Below are 17,742 nucleotides of genomic sequence, written 5' to 3' on the forward strand. Positions count from 1 at the left end.
CAGCCAGACCCATCTCACACCCAAGGGGCCTGACTCCAAGCCCCCACGCCACCCGTCCCAGCCTGGAATAGGACCCCTTCCCAGCCGGTGACACTAAGGCTCCCCCAACAGCACGTGGAGGTGGGGGCGCCCCTAGACAGAGGCAGTCGCTGGACCCCAAAGATAAGGCCTCTCTTTCCCGCTCTTCCTTGGCCGAGTGGACCTGCCAGGGCTTGACACACAGATCTCTGTGGACTCCCTGTCCTGCCCGTGGTCACTAAGACTTGAAGCCAGCCCGGGAGCTGTCGTGGGTTGCGTCCGCTCGGCCCAGTGTGGCAGCCGGGGCCTCGGGACTGAACACAGCAGGTGTGGGGCCCCCCTCAGGGCCCCTGGGCCAACTAAGCAGCTCTCCTGCCAGGGCCTCTAGAGTAGCAGCTTAGCCCGCCCTCACGGGAGCGGTGTGGGCCAGATCAGCCCTCATCAGGAGACGTCGGTAAATGTTAGCTGGACCTGCCGTGTCCCCTGGGGCAGGAAGGCCAACAGGGGACGGCAGTCTCAGCTGGATCTCGTCCTGAGGACGGGCTGGGGACCGCCGGGCCTGTCGCCTGGTTTCCAGGGTCCCTGCTTGGAAGGCGGGAAGTGGAGCCTGCGGCCGGACTTCTGCGCTGACGTGGGGCTGGGCACAGCCTGTCGGGACCTGGCCCGGGGCCTCTGCTGGCAGCTTGTTCCTGCTCTGAGAGGGAGCGTCTGACCTGTCCCGCATCCCGGCATTTGGCAGGAGGCTTGCCAGGGCCCGGTACACCCCACCCTCCCCTGCGGTGGCACGCCCAGGCCGGCCCTGGGGCCCAGAGCTTCCCCACTATGGCCAGCGTGGCTGCAAGGTCCCCGGCCCGTGACCCCACCCTTGTCACCCCCGAATCGAGGCGCGGCAGGCAGACTGCACTGTGCCTGGTATGGTGGCAGTGCCCCGCTGAGAGCGTCCGAGGACAGCAGCCCCTCCCTTTCCCTCGAGCGGCGGCCGGTGTCCACGTGGCGGCCCAGGGCTGGCGCAGGGGGAGGGTAGGCATGTCACGGGCAGTGTGACGCTCTGACCGTGGCGACATGGTACTCCAGTGACCGGTCCTCTCCAAGTGACCTCTGTCCCTGCTTCTGTCTTGCGAGAGTTCGAGCAAGTTGGTGCTGAGGAGCCTGTCCCGGCAGAGCCGATGTCCACTTGGACAGTTAGCCAGGGAGCGCGATGGGCAGGTTCCTGGAAAGTCGCGCCCGGTGGAGGGTCCTCGGTGGCGCTTGGGAAGGAGCCGAGCAGCAGCGCCTCCCCGCAGCTGGGGGCACAGACTCACGTTGCTCCGGGCCGGGGCCTGGGTGGCTGCTGGGCCCCGCTCTGCCTACTCCTGACGAGGTCCAGGTGGCCCCCTGTCGCCCAGTGTCGGGGTTTGCTCCCTCCGTGACTTTGGTCACTGGCGTCTCCTTTGGGTAGAAACGTAGGCAGAAACCCCCGCTGTGTTCACACCGAGTGTCTCCTGGCAAAGTCATACCAGGCAGAGTGAAAGACGAGGCTGGCGGGCGGTGAGCCTGCCGGAGATGCGCCCTGGTGGACGCGTGAGGTGGGGGGAGGGGAGTGTGCGGGGATACTGTCCCCTCTGCCTCCCCGCAGGGGCTGCGTCTCCCTGTGCTCACACCATGGGGTCCCCGGGTCTCGAGAAGGGGTCAGATGGAGTCGGTGCCCCTGCCAAGCCCTGTGCCCAGCTCCGTGCCACCCAGGGTTCACACGCTCGTGTGCTCCGGTCTCGGCAGGCACCTTGAGGCAGCACCCCTGCCATCCTGGACAGATGTCCTAGGGACCCCGGTGCCCACCGTGTGCCCGTGGGACACACCTGAGGACCGTGTCCGAGCACAGATTTATTTGGCAGCAGGAGGCCGGGGGCGGGCGTGAGACTCTAAGATCCCAACAGACTCCCAGGTGCGGCTGATGCCAGCCCAGGATCTGACCCGGAACTGGTCCGGTTGGGGGCGCGTAGGGCAGGGGCCGAGTGTGGTTGGCCTCACCTCTGCCTCTGCCGTGAAGGGCCGGTGCCCAGGCGTGGACGGTTGACGCGGCATCAACACGACAGGGCCCCGCGCTCTCACTGTGCCTCAGAAGAGCGCATCGGTGAGGATCACCGGCTGCTGGCATCGCCATGGCAACACAGCCATCGATTTTTCTCCTGGTTCCCCCCCACCCCTCAAATCAGCCGCTTTCCATTTCTGCCTTTTTTGTGGGCGGGAGAAGAACCCGCTTCTCCCAGGGAGGAGCTGGTGGCTTCGAGGTCAGTGGAGAGGGTGGTGTTGGCAGCTCCTCCCGGGGGCAGGGTCCCCTTGGCGACGTCTGAGCGCCGCGTCCGGTGGCCCTGACGGTGCAACGCCCCCTCAGCCCCTGTGCTGTCTTCCCCTTAAGAGAGCTCTATATTTGTGCCTTGTTCAGGCATATGCTAATTAGCTCTTGGAGGCGCCTTCCGCTCTGGAAGCCACCAGAATAATTGAGCATTATGGATATTTGCTTCAGAAGGTTCCAGAAGGTGGTGTGCGTTCACAGCCAAGTTTGAGCAGCTGACCCTTTGGCTCTGGGCCCCTCCTGAAATGACAGACACCAGAGACATGAGCTCTCGGTGTCCTTGGTGGCCACTAGTGACCACAGGGGATGCCGTGATCTCCGAGCAGCACCGGAGCAGCCCTCCCACCAGGTCCGTCCAGCTCCAGAAAAACCAGAAGGAGCTCACGTCCCTCCTGTGTATCCTCTGGCACTGTCTGGGGCTCTGAGGACTCTCCTGGTGCGGGGCTCTGCCGGGAGGAGGCAGAGAGCATTGGTGAATCCCGAATCCCGCTCCACCACGGTGCGCACAGCGCCCCAGGCTGCGGAGTCCTCGCCGGGTGGGTCTCTGCTCTGCTCCTCCAGGGCTGGATGCCGAGTAGCAGAGCCCCAGCAGGGTTGGGGCTCCTGGCAGGCCTGTGGCTGCCGTGGTCTTCCCCTGGGCTCTGGGTCCCAGACCCCCAAGAGAGACTGGCTGAATCACAGGTTCCACAGGGTTCCACTGGCGTGCCGGTCGAATAACAAACACTCCCTTCTCCCGAGGGCTCCCACCCTGAGGGCGCACCACAGCCCTTGCCCTCACCCCTCCCTGGCCTCAGGCTCCCTCAGGCCCCTCCAGTGAGACCCTGGTGGCTCTGGCCTGACCAGACCTCTCCTGATCAGAGCGTGTGCTCCTACAGTCATGTCTCGGGGTCCCTCTGGCTTCACATGACACCTGTGCTCATCTGCATGGCCTCGGATGGCACCACATTCTGCTCCAGATCCTACCTGGGCCACCCCGACCCCTGCCTTGAAGAGTCCTGGTGGCTGTGTCCCTAGGGTCCTGGAAGGGCCTTGGCTCTGAGGGCACAGCCTATAGCCCTGGGGCCTTCCTGCCTTTGCAACATGGTCACATCCAGCTCTGCCAGGGCGTGGTGCCCCCCCCCCACCTCCCCTACCCCCCCAACAGGACTTAACTGCTGGGAGGGAGGAACATCAACCACTTGAGCTTGGGGTGGGGGAAGGGCCGGGTGGGTGGCACACGTCTGCTCCCAGACCTTGTCTGACCAGCCTCCTGTACCCTGGGAGGGGGTGGTGAGTGTGTGCAGGACCCTCCCCAGCACCAGTCCTGGCTGCTCCTGGGGCTCTGTCTGGGCTTCGTCTAGCTGGGGCTGGTGTCACGGGCTTGACTGTTCCCTGGTGCAGGTTAGCAGGTATGGGATTTGAATAGAGGGCTTGGGACAGCCACAGGAGACTCTCAGAGGAGATGGGGCCCGACTCGGGCCCCCGGTGACCCAGGGCTCATATGTGAGGACCCTTCACCACGGGATGCCCCCCTCCTAGAAGCTGCGTGCTTCCTGTGAGCACCCAGCCTGGTCTGAGTGCTGATCTTCCCTAAGGGCCAGTGGGCCAGGCACCTGGTCTCGTCATCGTCCCCACCCAGTCACAGCACTGCTGAAGACAACCCCTGTCTTTTGGCGTCAGCTCCCCTGGCTCCTGCCGACACCACTCCTTTGTGGGTGGCTGCCCCTCGCACAGCTCCTCGCGTCCACAGGGCCCTGTGAAGTTTGTAGCAGCCGGGATCAGAGACCGGAGACCAGACCGGCGGCCAGTCCCCACTGTGGGAAAGGCGCAGGCAGGCCGGCAAGGAAGCTGTCTGGTGCTCGGGACCCCCAGCCAGGCCTGACTGCGTCACTGAGGGGGAAGGGTGGCAGGGGTGGGAGGTTAGGGGGCGCCTGTGGTGCCCACCCCTTGACCCTGAGGGGGTGGCGGCTTCCCGCAGGCGAAGGCGTGGTTCCACAGGGAGACTGAGTGTTGTCCCCCTGCTGGGGCTTTTCCCCGTCTCTGCCCCTATTTCCTTAACTGTTTCAACCACCACCATCCTGCCTAAGCAGGGAGGGGTGTGTGTGGAGGGGCTGCTGGTATCGAGGCAGTGCTGTGCCCACGTTCCTCATGGTCATTGTCGCTGTTGCTGACAGAGTCCATCAATTGCCCAGCCCGGTCCCCCTGATCGTGAGATGCACAGCCCTACTGATTTAATCACAACACCAGGTACACACATCCGTGCTTGTTAACCGTGAGAAAATTAGTTCAGCCCGGGAAAGGCTGTCCTGGAGCCCTTCCCCCACAGACTCCTTCTCTGTGAGGGTCGGTCACCCCGTAGGTGGCCCTCCCTGGTGAGCACCCCCTGCTCTGTAGACAGGCCACACAGCAGAAGCTGGTCTCTGCCCCTGGGGCTCAGTCCCACTGTGTGTGGCAGTGGGTTTTAGAGGCCCGGTGGGTGTCTGATCCTCTCCCCCTCCCCCAAGTCAGGCCGCAGCCAGCCTGTGCCTCAGAGATTGAAGCTGCCTTCCTTGAGTTTCCTCAGAAAGTTAAAAATGGAACTGTCTTAACGATCCAGTAATCACACCGCTGGATATCTACCCAAAGAATACAAGAAACACTAATTCAAAGGGATTCATGTACTCGGTGTTAAATGCATTATCAGCGATAGCCAGGCTATGGGAGAAGCCCCAGTGTCCGTCGATAGACGAACAGATGAAGAAAACGTGTATATACAATGGGATATTACTCAGCCATAAAGAAGAATGAGATCCTGCCATTTGCAACGGCGTGGATGGAGCTAGAGAGCATGATACTGAGTGAAATAAGCCAGTCGGAGAAAGACAGATACCATGTGGTTTCACTGATACGTGGAATTTAACAAAAAACAGATGAACAAAGGGGAAAAAAGAGACAAATCAGGAGCCAGACTCTTAACTGCAGAGAGCACACTGATGGTTACCAGGGAGGTGGCAGACCGGGGGGGGGGGGGGGGGGGGGGGGGACCGGTGATGGGTGGTGAGGGGCGCACCTGTCATGGCGAGCAGCGGAGGGAATTGCGTCACCGTATGGTACGCCTGAAGCTGTCACGCTGGGTGATAACCGAGTAGGATTAAGATAAAGACAGAAACTGCCCTCCTGGGCCATCTCCACCGGAGGTCCCCAGCTTCCTCCCCGTTTCTTGGGTCAGGTTTTACGAGCGTCCCCACCTCCAGACCTGTCAGTTTGGAGGTGATGCTCACCTGGCCCTCCACGGGGCACCCAGCCCTGTCCCCTGGTGGCAGGCTTGCTCCCTTTCACCGTGGGGTCGGCACGGGCCACTGTCTGGCCTTGCGGGAGCCGTCCCCCAGCCGCCTCCTCGGGCCTGTGGAGCGCTGGCAGAAATTGTTCTTTTTTAAGCCTCAATGGGGTGTTAACTCATCCTTGTGAAATGGCGTCCTCACTCCTTGGGGATTAGGAACCGGTGGGAGGGCCCCGGAGGGGCTCTCAGCGGACTCTGGCGCCCGCCCCAGCCTTGCATGCATGAGCGAGCCCCGGGCCCCCTCCCCGGCCTGTGTTTGTTGCAATCTGCCAGATTCACGCTGCCGCTCAGCTCCTTGTCATTTGAGGATTATAAGAACACTTCGTATCTTCCGCAAAAAACAAAAGAAACAAAAACCCAGCCTGAATCTTTACAAACGTCCGTGTCGTGAACGCGTGGGGGGCTCCCCGTGGATCCAAAGACCCCAGTGCCCAAGGAGGAAGGCGCAAGTCTGGGCACCGCTCCACGCTCCTTCCTGGAACCTGTCTCCAAGCCCGGTTAGGACACTGGGTTCCGAGTGCTTGAAGCAGCCTTTGGATACACAGAGCGCTGAGTCCCCGAGAGAAACCAGAGCCAGCCAGAGCTTAGCGTGCGGTCGCAGGTGGGGAGAAGTTCTGGATGCACTCTGCGCGCTGTCCTGTGGAGAGTCTGTGTCGGTGGTGGCTTTCCTCGTGGGGGCAGGGGCGTGCCGCCGTGGCACCGGGCTCTGTTCTCAGCATGCAGGCTGGGGCCACGTCCCGACGCTTGCTGCTGACTCCCAAGCGGTTCTGCAGAAGGGGTAGGTGCGTGCGTGCATGCGTGTGCGTATGCGTCAGGAGCAGAGAGTTAAAGCAACCACGGCCAAACGTCGAGGACGCGGGGACCTAGGAGGGGGCGAACTGGTATTTGCATTGTTACTCTTGCAGTCTTCTGAAGGTCTGGGAGATCCGGCTGAGGGAGCGTGTGTTGTGCTCTAAGCCACGGAAGAAGGGACTCCGAAGCCGTGGCTCGCGGCTCTTTTGATCTACCAGCGGCTCCCACTGTGTTTACCCAGGGCCGTCAGGGGAAACTTCTGGGTGCGGCTGTAGAACCGGCCTCTGACGTGCCCCCGGGCCTCCTCCCGGCCCACAGAGGAGTCCTGGGTGCCGGCCATCGCTGCTGTAGGGGCCTGGCCGGTGCCGCCGCTTCCCACAGGAGGCGGCTCTGCGCCTGTGCTGGTCCTGGGGTCCGAGAAGCTGTGGGACAGGTGTCCCTGCTGCCGGCTGCCAGCCCTGGCTGTGGCCTCTGTGCCACGTGGTGGCCACCAGGATCCTTGGAACCCCGAGGCCGGGTCCCTGTCTGCTGCCAGCCCCGCTGACTTTCTTGGCCTTCTGTGAGCGTGCCAAGCAGCCCCGCCGTCCTGGCGGCCTCCGGGAGGGGGCACAGGTGCCACACCGAGGGCCTCTGTTAGTTGTCTCACCTGGAGCAGGTGCTCACTGCAGTCATGGGGCCCTGGCCGCAGAGGATGAAGGTGTGAGCAGCGGCCCCAGGCTGGGAGCGGCCTCCTCCACCGGGTGATGGTTCTCATGTCAGCATACCAGCCTGCAACTTGTAGAGTTCGTACTTTTAAAAACTCGGGTACATGTAATTTTCTTACTTTTTTGGAATCTTTTCTCTTTTCCCAAAGAGCCCCGCTTGGGGAAACCTTTGAAGGTTTCCCGGGTTCCGCGATGTCACCGGTGTGGTCCTGTGTCCCCGGATGTGTATGAAGCCGCTGGCCGAGTCCCGCTCGGTGTGGTTTGGGCGGCCCACCCCTCCATGCTGTCGCTCTGGAGGTTCCGAGAGCGTCCTGGGAGGCTGATTCTTCTGTCATCTGCTCGCGGGACACGGCCGCGCACCAGCAGGGCACTCCTTCCCGTGTCCTGTCCTCACCTCGAGTGCCAGGGCCCTCTCGGGAGCTGTAGTCCTGCTCTCGTGCTGCACATCTGCCCCGCCTGGCTGTCCTCCCTGGTGAGGGCCCGTCAGCTGGACCTCCCGCGTGTTCAGCCGCGCGCTGCTGGGTCCCTCTGGGCTCCCCCTGGGCTGCTGCAGCCTGTCGCTCCTGCCTTTTTCTCTCCTTGGTGGCTGGCACCTGACACTGTGTGGGGCCGCCCAGGCCCCCGGCGCCGAGGTTCTTGCCGGGGCCCGTGCAGAGTCGTGGAGGTCCGGCAGAAGTTCTGGAGCGCGGGGGGAAACGCGTGGTAACAGCAGCGACTGGGTTCTGGCGTTCCCTGCGCTCGCCATCCTGCTGGGCGGCCGGCGGTGGCAGGGCCTTCCCCAAGGACAGCCTCCGCCCTCCCCTGCCCTCCCGCGCGGCTCTGACGTGCTGGAGGCTCAGCTCCTGTTAGGATGCGCGGCTTCGTCGGTAGCGTCCCTGCTTCACGTTCCCAGCGGCTGGCGCCAGTCCGGAGCAGGGCCGCCGACGCGGGCTCCCTCTGGGGTCCCGAGCCCCCCGGCCCCCACAAGTGGTGGCTCTGGCTGCTGGAACCCGGCTCTGCTTGTCTCCGCCGGTCGGGACGCTGTCGTGCTACCGCAGATGGGAAAACCTCAGCGTGTGTCGTGAACGCCAGTGGTGTGTCGGCGGAGTTCGGGGCTGTCGGGGCGAGGGCGGCACCTGCCCCGGGCGGTGGCCTCCACGTGCCCGGCCTGAGGAACAACAAGCCTTCGATCCCCGCGCTGGGGCAGGGTTCCTCCGCGAGAGGCCTGAGGGGTTGACAGGCCGCAGCTGGATGAAGCTCAGCGAAGAAGCCACAGGGGCGGCGTCCACGCGTCCGACTCCTCTTACGTGCCGGTGATGGTCTGTTCTGGAGTTCGGGGTGATGGTCACTCAACGCAGCGAATATACTTAACGCGGCTGCCTCTCGGGGGCTCACAGGCCCGGGCTCCTGCACCGTGTCCTCGTTGGGGGCCGGGTCCCGGGGGCTCGGGGCCCTGGCCCAGTGTCCTTATTGGGGGCCGGGTCCCCACTGCAGGGCTGGAGAGTCTCTTGTGTCCCTGTCACCCCAGGGCTGGGCCAGCACCCTGCGGTTCCAGGGCCCCCAGCCCGTCTTCGGTGGCACATGGACCTGCCTACAAGATGCCCAGGCTCCCGGGTCACGGTCGGTCACGCCTGTCCCGCCGCCATCCACACGAGAGTTAGCGACAGGAGACAAAACCAGCTTGAGTCCAGCCAAACATCCCCTGCACGTCCCACCCCCCCCCACGGTGGGCTCTGCTGGCCCGTGTGCGTGCACCTGTGTGTTTGTGTGTGCCTTGCGTGTGCACGTGCCTGTGCACGCATGTTTTCCTGTGCACGCACGCACATGTGTGCATGTGCTGGCTGTCCCCCTGGGGGAGGGGCGTTGCTGTGGGTACCGAGCTCCACTCTTCACCTGAAGACGTTTGAGGTCCCTGAAAAGACTTGACGTGTTCGAACTCTGAGCCGAGGGGGTTCAGCCACAGGCGACTCACTGCTCAGCTGGCTGTGTGACCAGCAAGGCAAACCCTTGGTGTGAGGGCTGCAGAGGGCGTGGCTTCCCCTCAGACGCCTGCGCTTTAGACACCTTTGGTCCCGCATGAAGCGTGGCCCCCGTGTGTGGCTCGCCCCTTCTCTTGTCCTTGCTCCTAAAGGCCCTCGCCCCTTCCTCGCTCCAGACCCTCCTCCCCACCTGGGACTCCTTGAGCCAATGTGGCCCCTCCGCTCCAAGCCGGCCACCAGGCTCCAGGCTTTGCTGACTCACTGGCCCCGGGTGCGGCCCGGCCGCCCTCCCCCCTCCCGTTGCGCCTCGGGCGTGGGCACCTGCCGCCTGCCACCCCTTCTGTTGACGCTTTGGAGCCCTGGCGGTTCATCAGGCAGTGGTGCTCGGTGCTGAGCTGTCCCACTCTTCCATTGTTTGCTCTGGCAAGGTTGGGTCGGAGCTGCTATTTTAAACCCGGTTTTTCGAGTTTGGGACTCACCTGTGCCGTGAACCCAGGACATGGATTCCCAGGGCCCCATGCACCTACACTCAGAGGACTCCACGGGGAAGGTCTGCAGCCGCCTCTTTCCTGGGCAGCGGGTCCCGGAAGGGTGTCCCCACTCCATGCTGTCCTTCGCGCGTGAGAGATGGCGTGGAGGGAGTCGCGGAACCCCAAAATCAGACCCAGCTCCTGCGAGGGGGGCTCTAGGGACCTGCACCAGCTTGCCTTCTGGGACCTGGTAAGGGGACAGGTGAGCATTAGTGCTGACACCTCAGGTTTGGGCTCCTCCTGGCAGGGGTGAGGCTGCCCTGCAGCCACCTCAGGGCCGGCAGCGCCCCAGGGGCCCAGTGGCTGGTGGGGCTGTTCACCAACCCCCCCCCCGCCCCCGCCCCGTTCCTGCAGCTGTGTGTACAATGCAGTTTAAAAATTGACTGTGTGGGCTGGTTTGTGCAGCCACGGGCCTGCAGCTCAGAGCCGTGTGTGCACTGGCTGCGTGTTCCCCAGCGTGTGCACTGGCAGCTCGGCCACGGGCCCTGGGGCGCCTCTGAGCGTGTCTGCAGCAGGGCGCACAGCAGGAGCCCCCCAAGGGCTGCAGGTGTTCTCGGCCTCGGGCGTTCACCGTGGTGCTTACTGCTGTCAGTTGTTCGTGAGCTGGTGCGCAGGCTCTCCGGGAAATACGTGCTTTCAACGTGACCTTGACGTTGACTTCTGATTCCGGGGTCTAGAGCTTGGCCGATGCCGTGGGCGCCGCCCTAGGCAGGAGACTTTGCTGGACCACGTGAGAACGTGGACAGGCTGCTTGCCACGTGTCTTCCTTCCGGACTTGATGCCCCTCCGGGGGGCTGTGGGGGCAGAGGGGTGTGGGTGAGGGCGGTGCCCGCAGGCTGGGTCTGGGGCTCTCCCCATGCCCCCCAGACCTCGTGCTGTGTGGGTGCTGCGGCCCTTGGCCTCCGTTTAACCAAGTCCCAGATGCCCGCAGCCAGAGAGCCCAAAGGTGTGTCCGAGGCCCCCAACGCGGGAAGACCCCTGCGTCACAAAGAAAATCCTAGATGTCTTCCTGATCTTTGGGGGAGGGGCGTTCTGGGAAACTTCCAGAAGGATGTAAGGCACAAAGAAGCGGAACGAATGTGGGGCTGCCCCTCTGGGGCCCTGGACTGCTTCTGAGCACCCAGGGGCCGGGCCCGTGGATCTGGGTTTGGGACACGTCCCCGCCACACACAGCAGATCGGCTGTGCACGGACGGAGGGCGATGCCCAGGTGCCAGTGGGGCCGCGGGTCTGCACTAGACAGGTGGCGGCAGCCTGGCCACCTCCGCGGGGCTGCCCTGGCTGCGGCCCGTGCCGTGCGCTCCTGTTCATCCCAGTGGCTTCCCTCCAGCCAGCGCTGGGGACCCGGGCCTTCACGTCACCTTCCGTCTCCTGTGGCTCTTGGCCTGTTCCCTAGCACGTCAGACTCCCAGGGTCAGGATTGGGTAGGAGTAGCGTCTCGACCTCTCCTGCAGGGGTGAGTCAGCTCAGCCCCTTGGCACGTGGTCAGCCACTGGCCGCGTGGGGTCACAGCTCCGACCTGACCACAGGAAGCCTCGGTGGAGGCAGGGCCTTCTCCCCAGGGCCGCCCCTCCCTGTCCTGCCACGTCCCACAGCACATTCAGGCCCAAGGTCAGACCAGGAATGGGAGTAATTTGAGGACCTCTGGGTCCTGCCGGGCATGGCCCATGCCGTGGCTCTGGTGCTGGCGTCTGTGGTGGTGCCGGCACGCCGTGGCACTTGTCGCGTCGAATTAGGTGGTTTGCGCGCTGGGAGCTTCTGGGGTCTGCCTCCATTGCCTCCCAGCTTGTGGGTCCTAGAGACGACCCAGTGGGACACAGCTCTGGTATGGGGACCATGTGCTCACAGCCCAGCCACTGAGATTCCTTTGTCCGTGGGGCCGTGGCAGCATGCAGGTCTGAGGCCCAGGCTCACACACACCCTCTCTCACTGGCACACACACGCCAGGGCCGTGGCAGTGGCCCTTCCGGGGGCAAGGGTGCCCCTCCTCCGTCCCAGGCCTCCCACAGGCCAGGCCCCAGGCTGGCAGGCATGAGGGGGTCTCTGCACCCGTTGGGCTCAGGGTTGGGTGAGGAAGAGGGCTGGGTCAGCCTTGCAGGGCCTGTGGTGGGACAGCGGGGTCCCGGCTGCCGGATGAGTCAGTCAGCAGAAGTCTGCGTGTCTGGGGCCAAGCAGGCATCTGGGGACGCATCCAGTGGCCCTGAGCATCGGGGTGAATGAGCTCCGGCCGAGGCTCAGGGCCCCGCAGGGTGGGGTCCCACTTGCTCAAGCCGAGCCTGGCAGTCTGTGCTGAACAGCGGGTCTGTCTGTACGGCTCCTCCTCCCAGCCAGTGCTCAGCGTGCCCTGTGGCCCTCGGGCCAGGATGGTGTCAGCAGCCCATGGAGCAGCCAGTGAGCAGGAGAAGCGGGTCTCCCTGGAACCCCGCTGTGCTTCTGGGAGGGAAGGCAACCCCGGTGAGGCCATCCGTGCATCCAGTGGGCGGCACGACCCCTTTGAGGCTTCTCACTGAGGCCACGGGAACTGCTTTCCTCTTCTGGCCGGCCTTGCTGGGGGCCAGGGTTCCCCTCGTGACTGCCCCCCGAAAGGATCCTCTGGGTCACGTGACCCCAAGGGTCTCAGGCACAAGTACAGAGGGCTCGCTGGTGTGGGCGGCAGGCACCTCAGGGACGGGGTTTGTCGGAAGTGCCCACCCTCGAGGGCAGAGCGGGCCCCCTGCTCCATCGTGTCCACAGCACGGGGACGGTATTTGCTCCACGAGTGGCCTCCAGGGGAGAACCGGCCGCTCAGGTGAATGCAGCCTGGCTGCCCGTTCCAGCTCTCCCCTCCGCCCTGGGTGGGGGTCCTTCGTGCCGGTGCTGGGGGGCAGCTGGGCAGCCCTGAGGGTCTTGGGAGGGAGGTGCCAGTGAGTGGTCTCCGGCCTAGAGCTTGTGTCCTGTGGGCACTGACTTGGGGGCGGGTTTGGGGGCTCTGTTGACCCTGGTTGTGTCTTGAGCTGCACGGCGTCCCTCCCTCCATGGCCACAGCCTGGAACGCTCAGGGTTGTGCACCTGTCGGTCACAGTGACCACGCCTCAGGATGGAGCTGTGTGGAACCTGCAGGAGCTTTGGGAGAAGGAAGTGCTCGGCTGAGCTCCCTGTCCCCAGAGGCCTATCTCCTTCCCCTTCGTGGAGCTGTGTGGGCCGAGTGGGGTGTTGGAGGCGCCTCGCGGCCGATTGTCTGCTACCGAGAGAGAGAGAGAGTTTGGGGTATGGGCTAATATCAGGTCACCCAGAAACCTGCAGAGCCCCGGCATGTGCCCTGCCTGCAGGTGAAGTGAGCCGTGTCCTTGACATGCAGGCTGGAAACAGCCTCTGGGTGACGGCCTGCGCCTTTGTGCTGCCACGTTCGGTTTCCTCGTGTGTCTCTGGAGACGGGCCCAGGACACGTCAGTGTCCCTGAAGCGTCGCTGCTCCAGAAAAGGTGTTTGGAGAGCTGTGTCACACGCTCCGATTTTCCCCAGAGGCCCTCGTGAGGTCAGCCAGGCCTGTGCACCTCGCATGCCTCCTCGGGCACCCTCACCTCTGGGGCCCGCAGCCAGGTCTCGTGTTTGCCCCAAGTAACGCAGACGTTTGTTGGCCCTGGTGGCAGCTGGGCCCAGAGTGGGCGGGGGGGGCAGTTGTTGGGGGCTGTGCGTGAGAGCGAGATGCGGGAAGAGAGGCGCGTGTGCTCGGGCTCGCTCGTGGGCTTGAGGCGGCCTGTTTCTCTGTCGTGAACCTGGGCTCAGTGCCGACGCTTGGGGACTGGGACCCCTCAAAGTCACCTGGTGATTGTGTGCTCGAGGCCTGGCCTCCCTTGTCATTCTAGAATCTTCTGTCTCACTTCGCTGGCGCCATCAGGAGACACGGTGCCCTCTCTCCTGCCCCTGGCACGCTTCTGCCTGTGGGCCCAGGCGCCTGCGCCCGCCTCCAGCACCCTGGTCCCCTGCCACAAGAGGGGTGCAGGGCGGAGGGCCTGTCACGCAGAGTGCTTAACTTTGCTCTCTTCTCTGCCCTCCTGCCTTTCCAGGAGACGTTCTCTTTCAGATGGCTGAAGTCCACAGGCAGATTCAAAATCAGTTGGAAGAAATGGTGAGACCCCCAGGGTGGGAGGGTCAAGGGCAGGCGGGCAGGTGGGCAGACGGGCAAGGGCAGGCACGCAGGCTGGTCACAGGTGAAGGGGAGAGCCGGCTGTGCACCATGGCCACACGTCCACCTGGGGACATTGCATAGTGGCCGCGCTCAGAAAGGTGTGGACGTGCTTTAGGCCCAGGACAGGAAGTCACATGCTGGGGAGGAGGCGCTCACTGTGGGGACCAAGAACATACGGAAGGACACGGGGGCACAGGGCCCAAGTCAGACAGGATCCCACAGGGGCCAGGTGGGGACACAATGCATGATGGGCCTGGGGAGCAACATGCTCCCAGGTCGTACAGGCCCAGCCAGGATCCAGCGGGTCTAAAGCGAGGGGTCACTCAGGCCTTTCCCAGTTTGCATTCAAGCCCGTGGCTCACGTCAGCGCGAGTAAGTCCCCAGGGCGGGCAGGGACAACAGGGAGCTGTTTCTGTCCCCCCCACCCCCCCACTGGGAGCAGAGTCCCGAGGCCATCAAAGACCAGAATGGTCTGACATCCTGACCGCTGTTTGGCTGTCAGTCCTGGAGCCTCCCGGCTCCTCTGGGCCCACCTGTCTGTGCAGGGTCACCGGCTGAGGGATGAGACAGGCCCCTTTCCCCTCGGGGTGGCCAGTGTCCCGGGTGCTGTGGTGGCCGTCCGCCTCTCCCGGGCTCCCTGCCCCCTTCCCTGCCTGCCTCCTGCCCCGGCCCGCGCCTCGCGTGGTGCTGATGGCCGTGTGTTCTGTCCGTCCGCAGCTGAAGTCTTTCCACAACGAGCTGCTCACACAGCTGGAGCAGAAGGTAGAGCTGGACTCCAGGTACCTGAGTGTAAGTAGCTCTGCCCACACCTGTCGGGTCACCCGTGCTGGTCCCCCCGCCCCCGTGCACGGGCTGTCGGCTTGCTGGGGGCCGGCCTTCTGGCAGGGTCCCCGCGGGCCTCCGTGGCCCGGTGGGCAGGGGGTGGGTGGGGGGCGGACACCTGCCTGTCCTGCTGGCCCCCCGCAGCTCACTGCTTTGGGGAACAACAGTGGCACGGTGTTGCCACCCGCAGAGCCTGCACAGACTCCCTGACCTGCCGTAATTTCACCGTCGTCCCCCCCGAGGGTGCCTGTGCTGCCGTCACCCTCCGCCGCGGCTGCGGGGCATTATGTGCCGGGCTCTGGTGGGTGTGTGACAGGACTTCACGCTCTGGCTCTCGGTGGCACAGGAGGGGAGGAGGCGAGACCCGGTTTTCATCTCTGGGAGCAGAGGGCCCCCGAGGCCCTGGCCTCGCCCTCCCCTCTCGGCCCGCCGTCCCTCGGTGCTGGGGTGGCGGCCGCCCTGTGGAGAGCGGGAAGGGCCGGCCACTCATGGGTCCCTGCTCTGTGTCGTGTGCTTGAACCGCAGGCCGCGTTGAAGAAATACCAGACGGAGCAAAGGAGCAGGGGCGATGCGCTGGACAAGTGCCAGGCCGAGCTGAAGAAGCTTCGCAAGAAGAGCCAAGGCAGCAAGAACCCGCAGAAGTACTCGGACAAGGAGCTGCAGGTAGGGCCCTGCCGGTGCCGCGGTGGCCTCTGTGGGTTCGGGGCAGCGAGCACCGCCTGTCCTGGAGCTGGCGCGCGGCCGGTGTGGCCCTGCGGCCCCCGCCCTGCTCCCGCCTCCTCCGTGGGGCACCGGAAGGCTTGCCACCAAAGGAGCAGAGACCCCGGGGACAGCTTCCTGCCCTGTTCCTCTGGACTCCGCCTCGGAGGCAGACCCCAGACTGACAGTCTAATCGGCCTGTGGCCGCCCGGCCCCAGGACTGGGCCCAGAGCCCTCACGGGCAGACGCTGGCCAGTCAAGCGTCTCAGCAGCCCCGCCGCGAGAGGCAGATGGCACGGGAGGGGCCGGCGCTGGTGCGGCTTCCCTCACTGTCGTGCGCGGCCCGGCAGGCATGATGTCCTGAGCAGGGCTAGGATTTAGGACAGCGCGGCCCGTGACGGGCACGGGCCCAATACACCTGATTGGCCGGAACCCCCCGGCCGGTTGACACAGATCAGGCCCAGAATACCCAACCCCCGAGGTCACACGACTCGGATAAGGAGGAGACAAAACAGGACGCCGTCGTGTCCAAAGGAAGCCTCAGGAGAACCTGTCCCAGCTGCTTCAGGGGAAGCACCGCGGGGACGGGCGTGAACCCCTCACCTCCCGGGGCCCCACCCTTCGTGTCAGCCGTCAAATCGGCACCCCTGAGGTGCGCCGCGCGCCCCTGCTCTGGGGCTCCTGTGTGCGCACGCGCGTGCTGGGGTGCCGGGCCGTGTGTGCACGCGCGCGTGTCCGGGTCCCACTGCCCACGGGGCCTTGGCCACAGGCGGGAACTGACTGGTGGGCCGTGGGGCACGCGGAGCACGCACCCTCCCTGCGCATGGTGCCGATGAGAGGCCCACCTGCTCCCCGATGCAGTCCCGCCTGGCGGGGAGCACGGACCGGGCAACAGCGGGGCAGAGCCGTCGCCCTGTGTGCAAAGCGGCTCAGCCCCGTGAGGGAGGGGAGGCCCCTGTCGCAGGGCAGCGGCGGGGACAGCCCTCCTGCTGCTCTCGGCACGCCTTTCCCGCCTTTCCCGTCTCAGGCTTGCCCATAGCCCGTCACTGACCTGTAGGGCTGCCACCGGAGACCGTCTGGCTGGGTCCCTCGCAGCCCAGCCCTGTCGGGGGCCAGTATGAGGCTGAGGGGTAGAGAAAGCCTGAGGCCATCTGGCCGGGGGCGGGGGCGGGGGGACCGGGAGCCTGCGCGCCCCTCTCCTCGCGGCCCTTTTTCCTTTTGAGTTAGTTGAGAAGTGATTCACGCGCGGAGCCACCGCCGCACGTGGACGGTGAGGCGGTGTTGAGCGTATCCGTACAGCCGTCCCCACCCCCCGTTTTAGAGCATTTCCGGCACCCCAGAAACGAAGCCCTGCCCGTCAGCAGTTGTCCCCTCCCCCAGACAGCCAGCAGTCAGGTCTGGGCGTCTCGCGGGAACGGGGTCACCCGGGGGTGGCTTTCTGCACGTGGCCTCTTGCGGTCGACGCAAGGCTGTCGGAGCCCGTCCGTGCTGTGGCCTGTGCTGCACTCCCCTGTCCGGCCCTCATGGAGGCTCTGAGCCCCGGAGATCCTCCAAGGGTCTGCAGCACGAGGGTAGAGGGAGGGTGTGTCAGCGCCTGGGTGGTGGGGGGGAAGGGGGGGAGGGGGGTGGGTTACGCCTCCTCCACAGGGAGCCTGGGGGCACCGACCACCCCCTCCCTCCCCTCCCTGGGGAGGAACCCGGCTGTGCGCTGAGCCTGTTTGGGTTGGTTTTTGCCTGGGGGCTGAGGTCCTGGCCCACACAGGGAAAGGGCCCATGACTTTTCCCACCAGGAAGAGTGAGACCCCCTCCCCACTTCTGCTGTCTCTGCCTCCGTTTTCCAGGGTGCCTGCCCCACGCACCCTGTGTTCCGAGGACCAGCTCAAGGGGCTGGGTGCTATGGTCAGGCCAAGCTGCCGTTCACAGCACCCCCAACCAGGACACCAGGAGTTCTGCCTGGGGGGATGTCACGGCCACAGACTCACTTACAAGCGCTTAATTCTTGTGTTCACAGTTCGCGGGGGGGGGGGGGGCTTTAGAGATTGTCCCCAACCCCCAACCCTAAGGAAGAGCTGGGAGAGGCAGGTGTGGGGGTGGGAGTCTGACCTGTTGGGCCCTTGGGCCTTCGTCCTTGAGCTGACAGGAGATGGGCAATGACCCCAGGCAAGGGGGGTGACCTGGGTTCCAAACACAGATGAGGCCTTTCTTTCCCCGCTCCTTTGGAGACTGTTTTGCTCCCAGGAGGCTCTCCTGTCCGCAGGGCCCCGCACCGGGAGGCCCGGCCCTATGCAGCCCGATGGACAGCATGTGCAGGTGCAGGCAGGTTCTGCACCCCGGGACTCACACGGGGGGCCCTCCTGGGGGTCCTCAAGCTGCACCAAAGCCCCTGTCCTGACAGGCTCCTCTCGGCAGAGCAGGGGGCTCCA

General features: G+C 64.8%; 1 protein-coding gene across 5 annotated transcripts in view; it reads left to right on the forward strand.

The window, feature by feature from the left end:
* Positions 1-17,742, forward strand: part of BAIAP2 (BAR/IMD domain containing adaptor protein 2) — a 63,052-nt gene that overhangs the window by 24,902 nt on the left and 20,408 nt on the right. For all 5 annotated transcript variants that reach the window (XR_015243680.1, XM_086685585.1, XM_086685586.1 and 2 more), the window contains exons 4-6: positions 13,677-13,738; positions 14,516-14,587; positions 15,146-15,283. Coding sequence is in view for 4 of the 5 variants with exons in the window: in XM_086685585.1 (XP_086541711.1) it covers positions 13,677-13,738; positions 14,516-14,587; positions 15,146-15,283 (272 nt within the window). In the remaining variant the exon portion in view is untranslated. The remainder of the gene's footprint in view (positions 1-13,676; positions 13,739-14,515; positions 14,588-15,145; positions 15,284-17,742) is intronic.

This window comes from Puma concolor, chromosome E1 (assembly GCF_028749965.1).
Source record: "Puma concolor isolate L17-30 chromosome E1, mPumCon1.1.hap2, whole genome shotgun sequence".
Classification (NCBI taxonomy): Eukaryota; Metazoa; Chordata; class Mammalia; order Carnivora; family Felidae; genus Puma; species Puma concolor.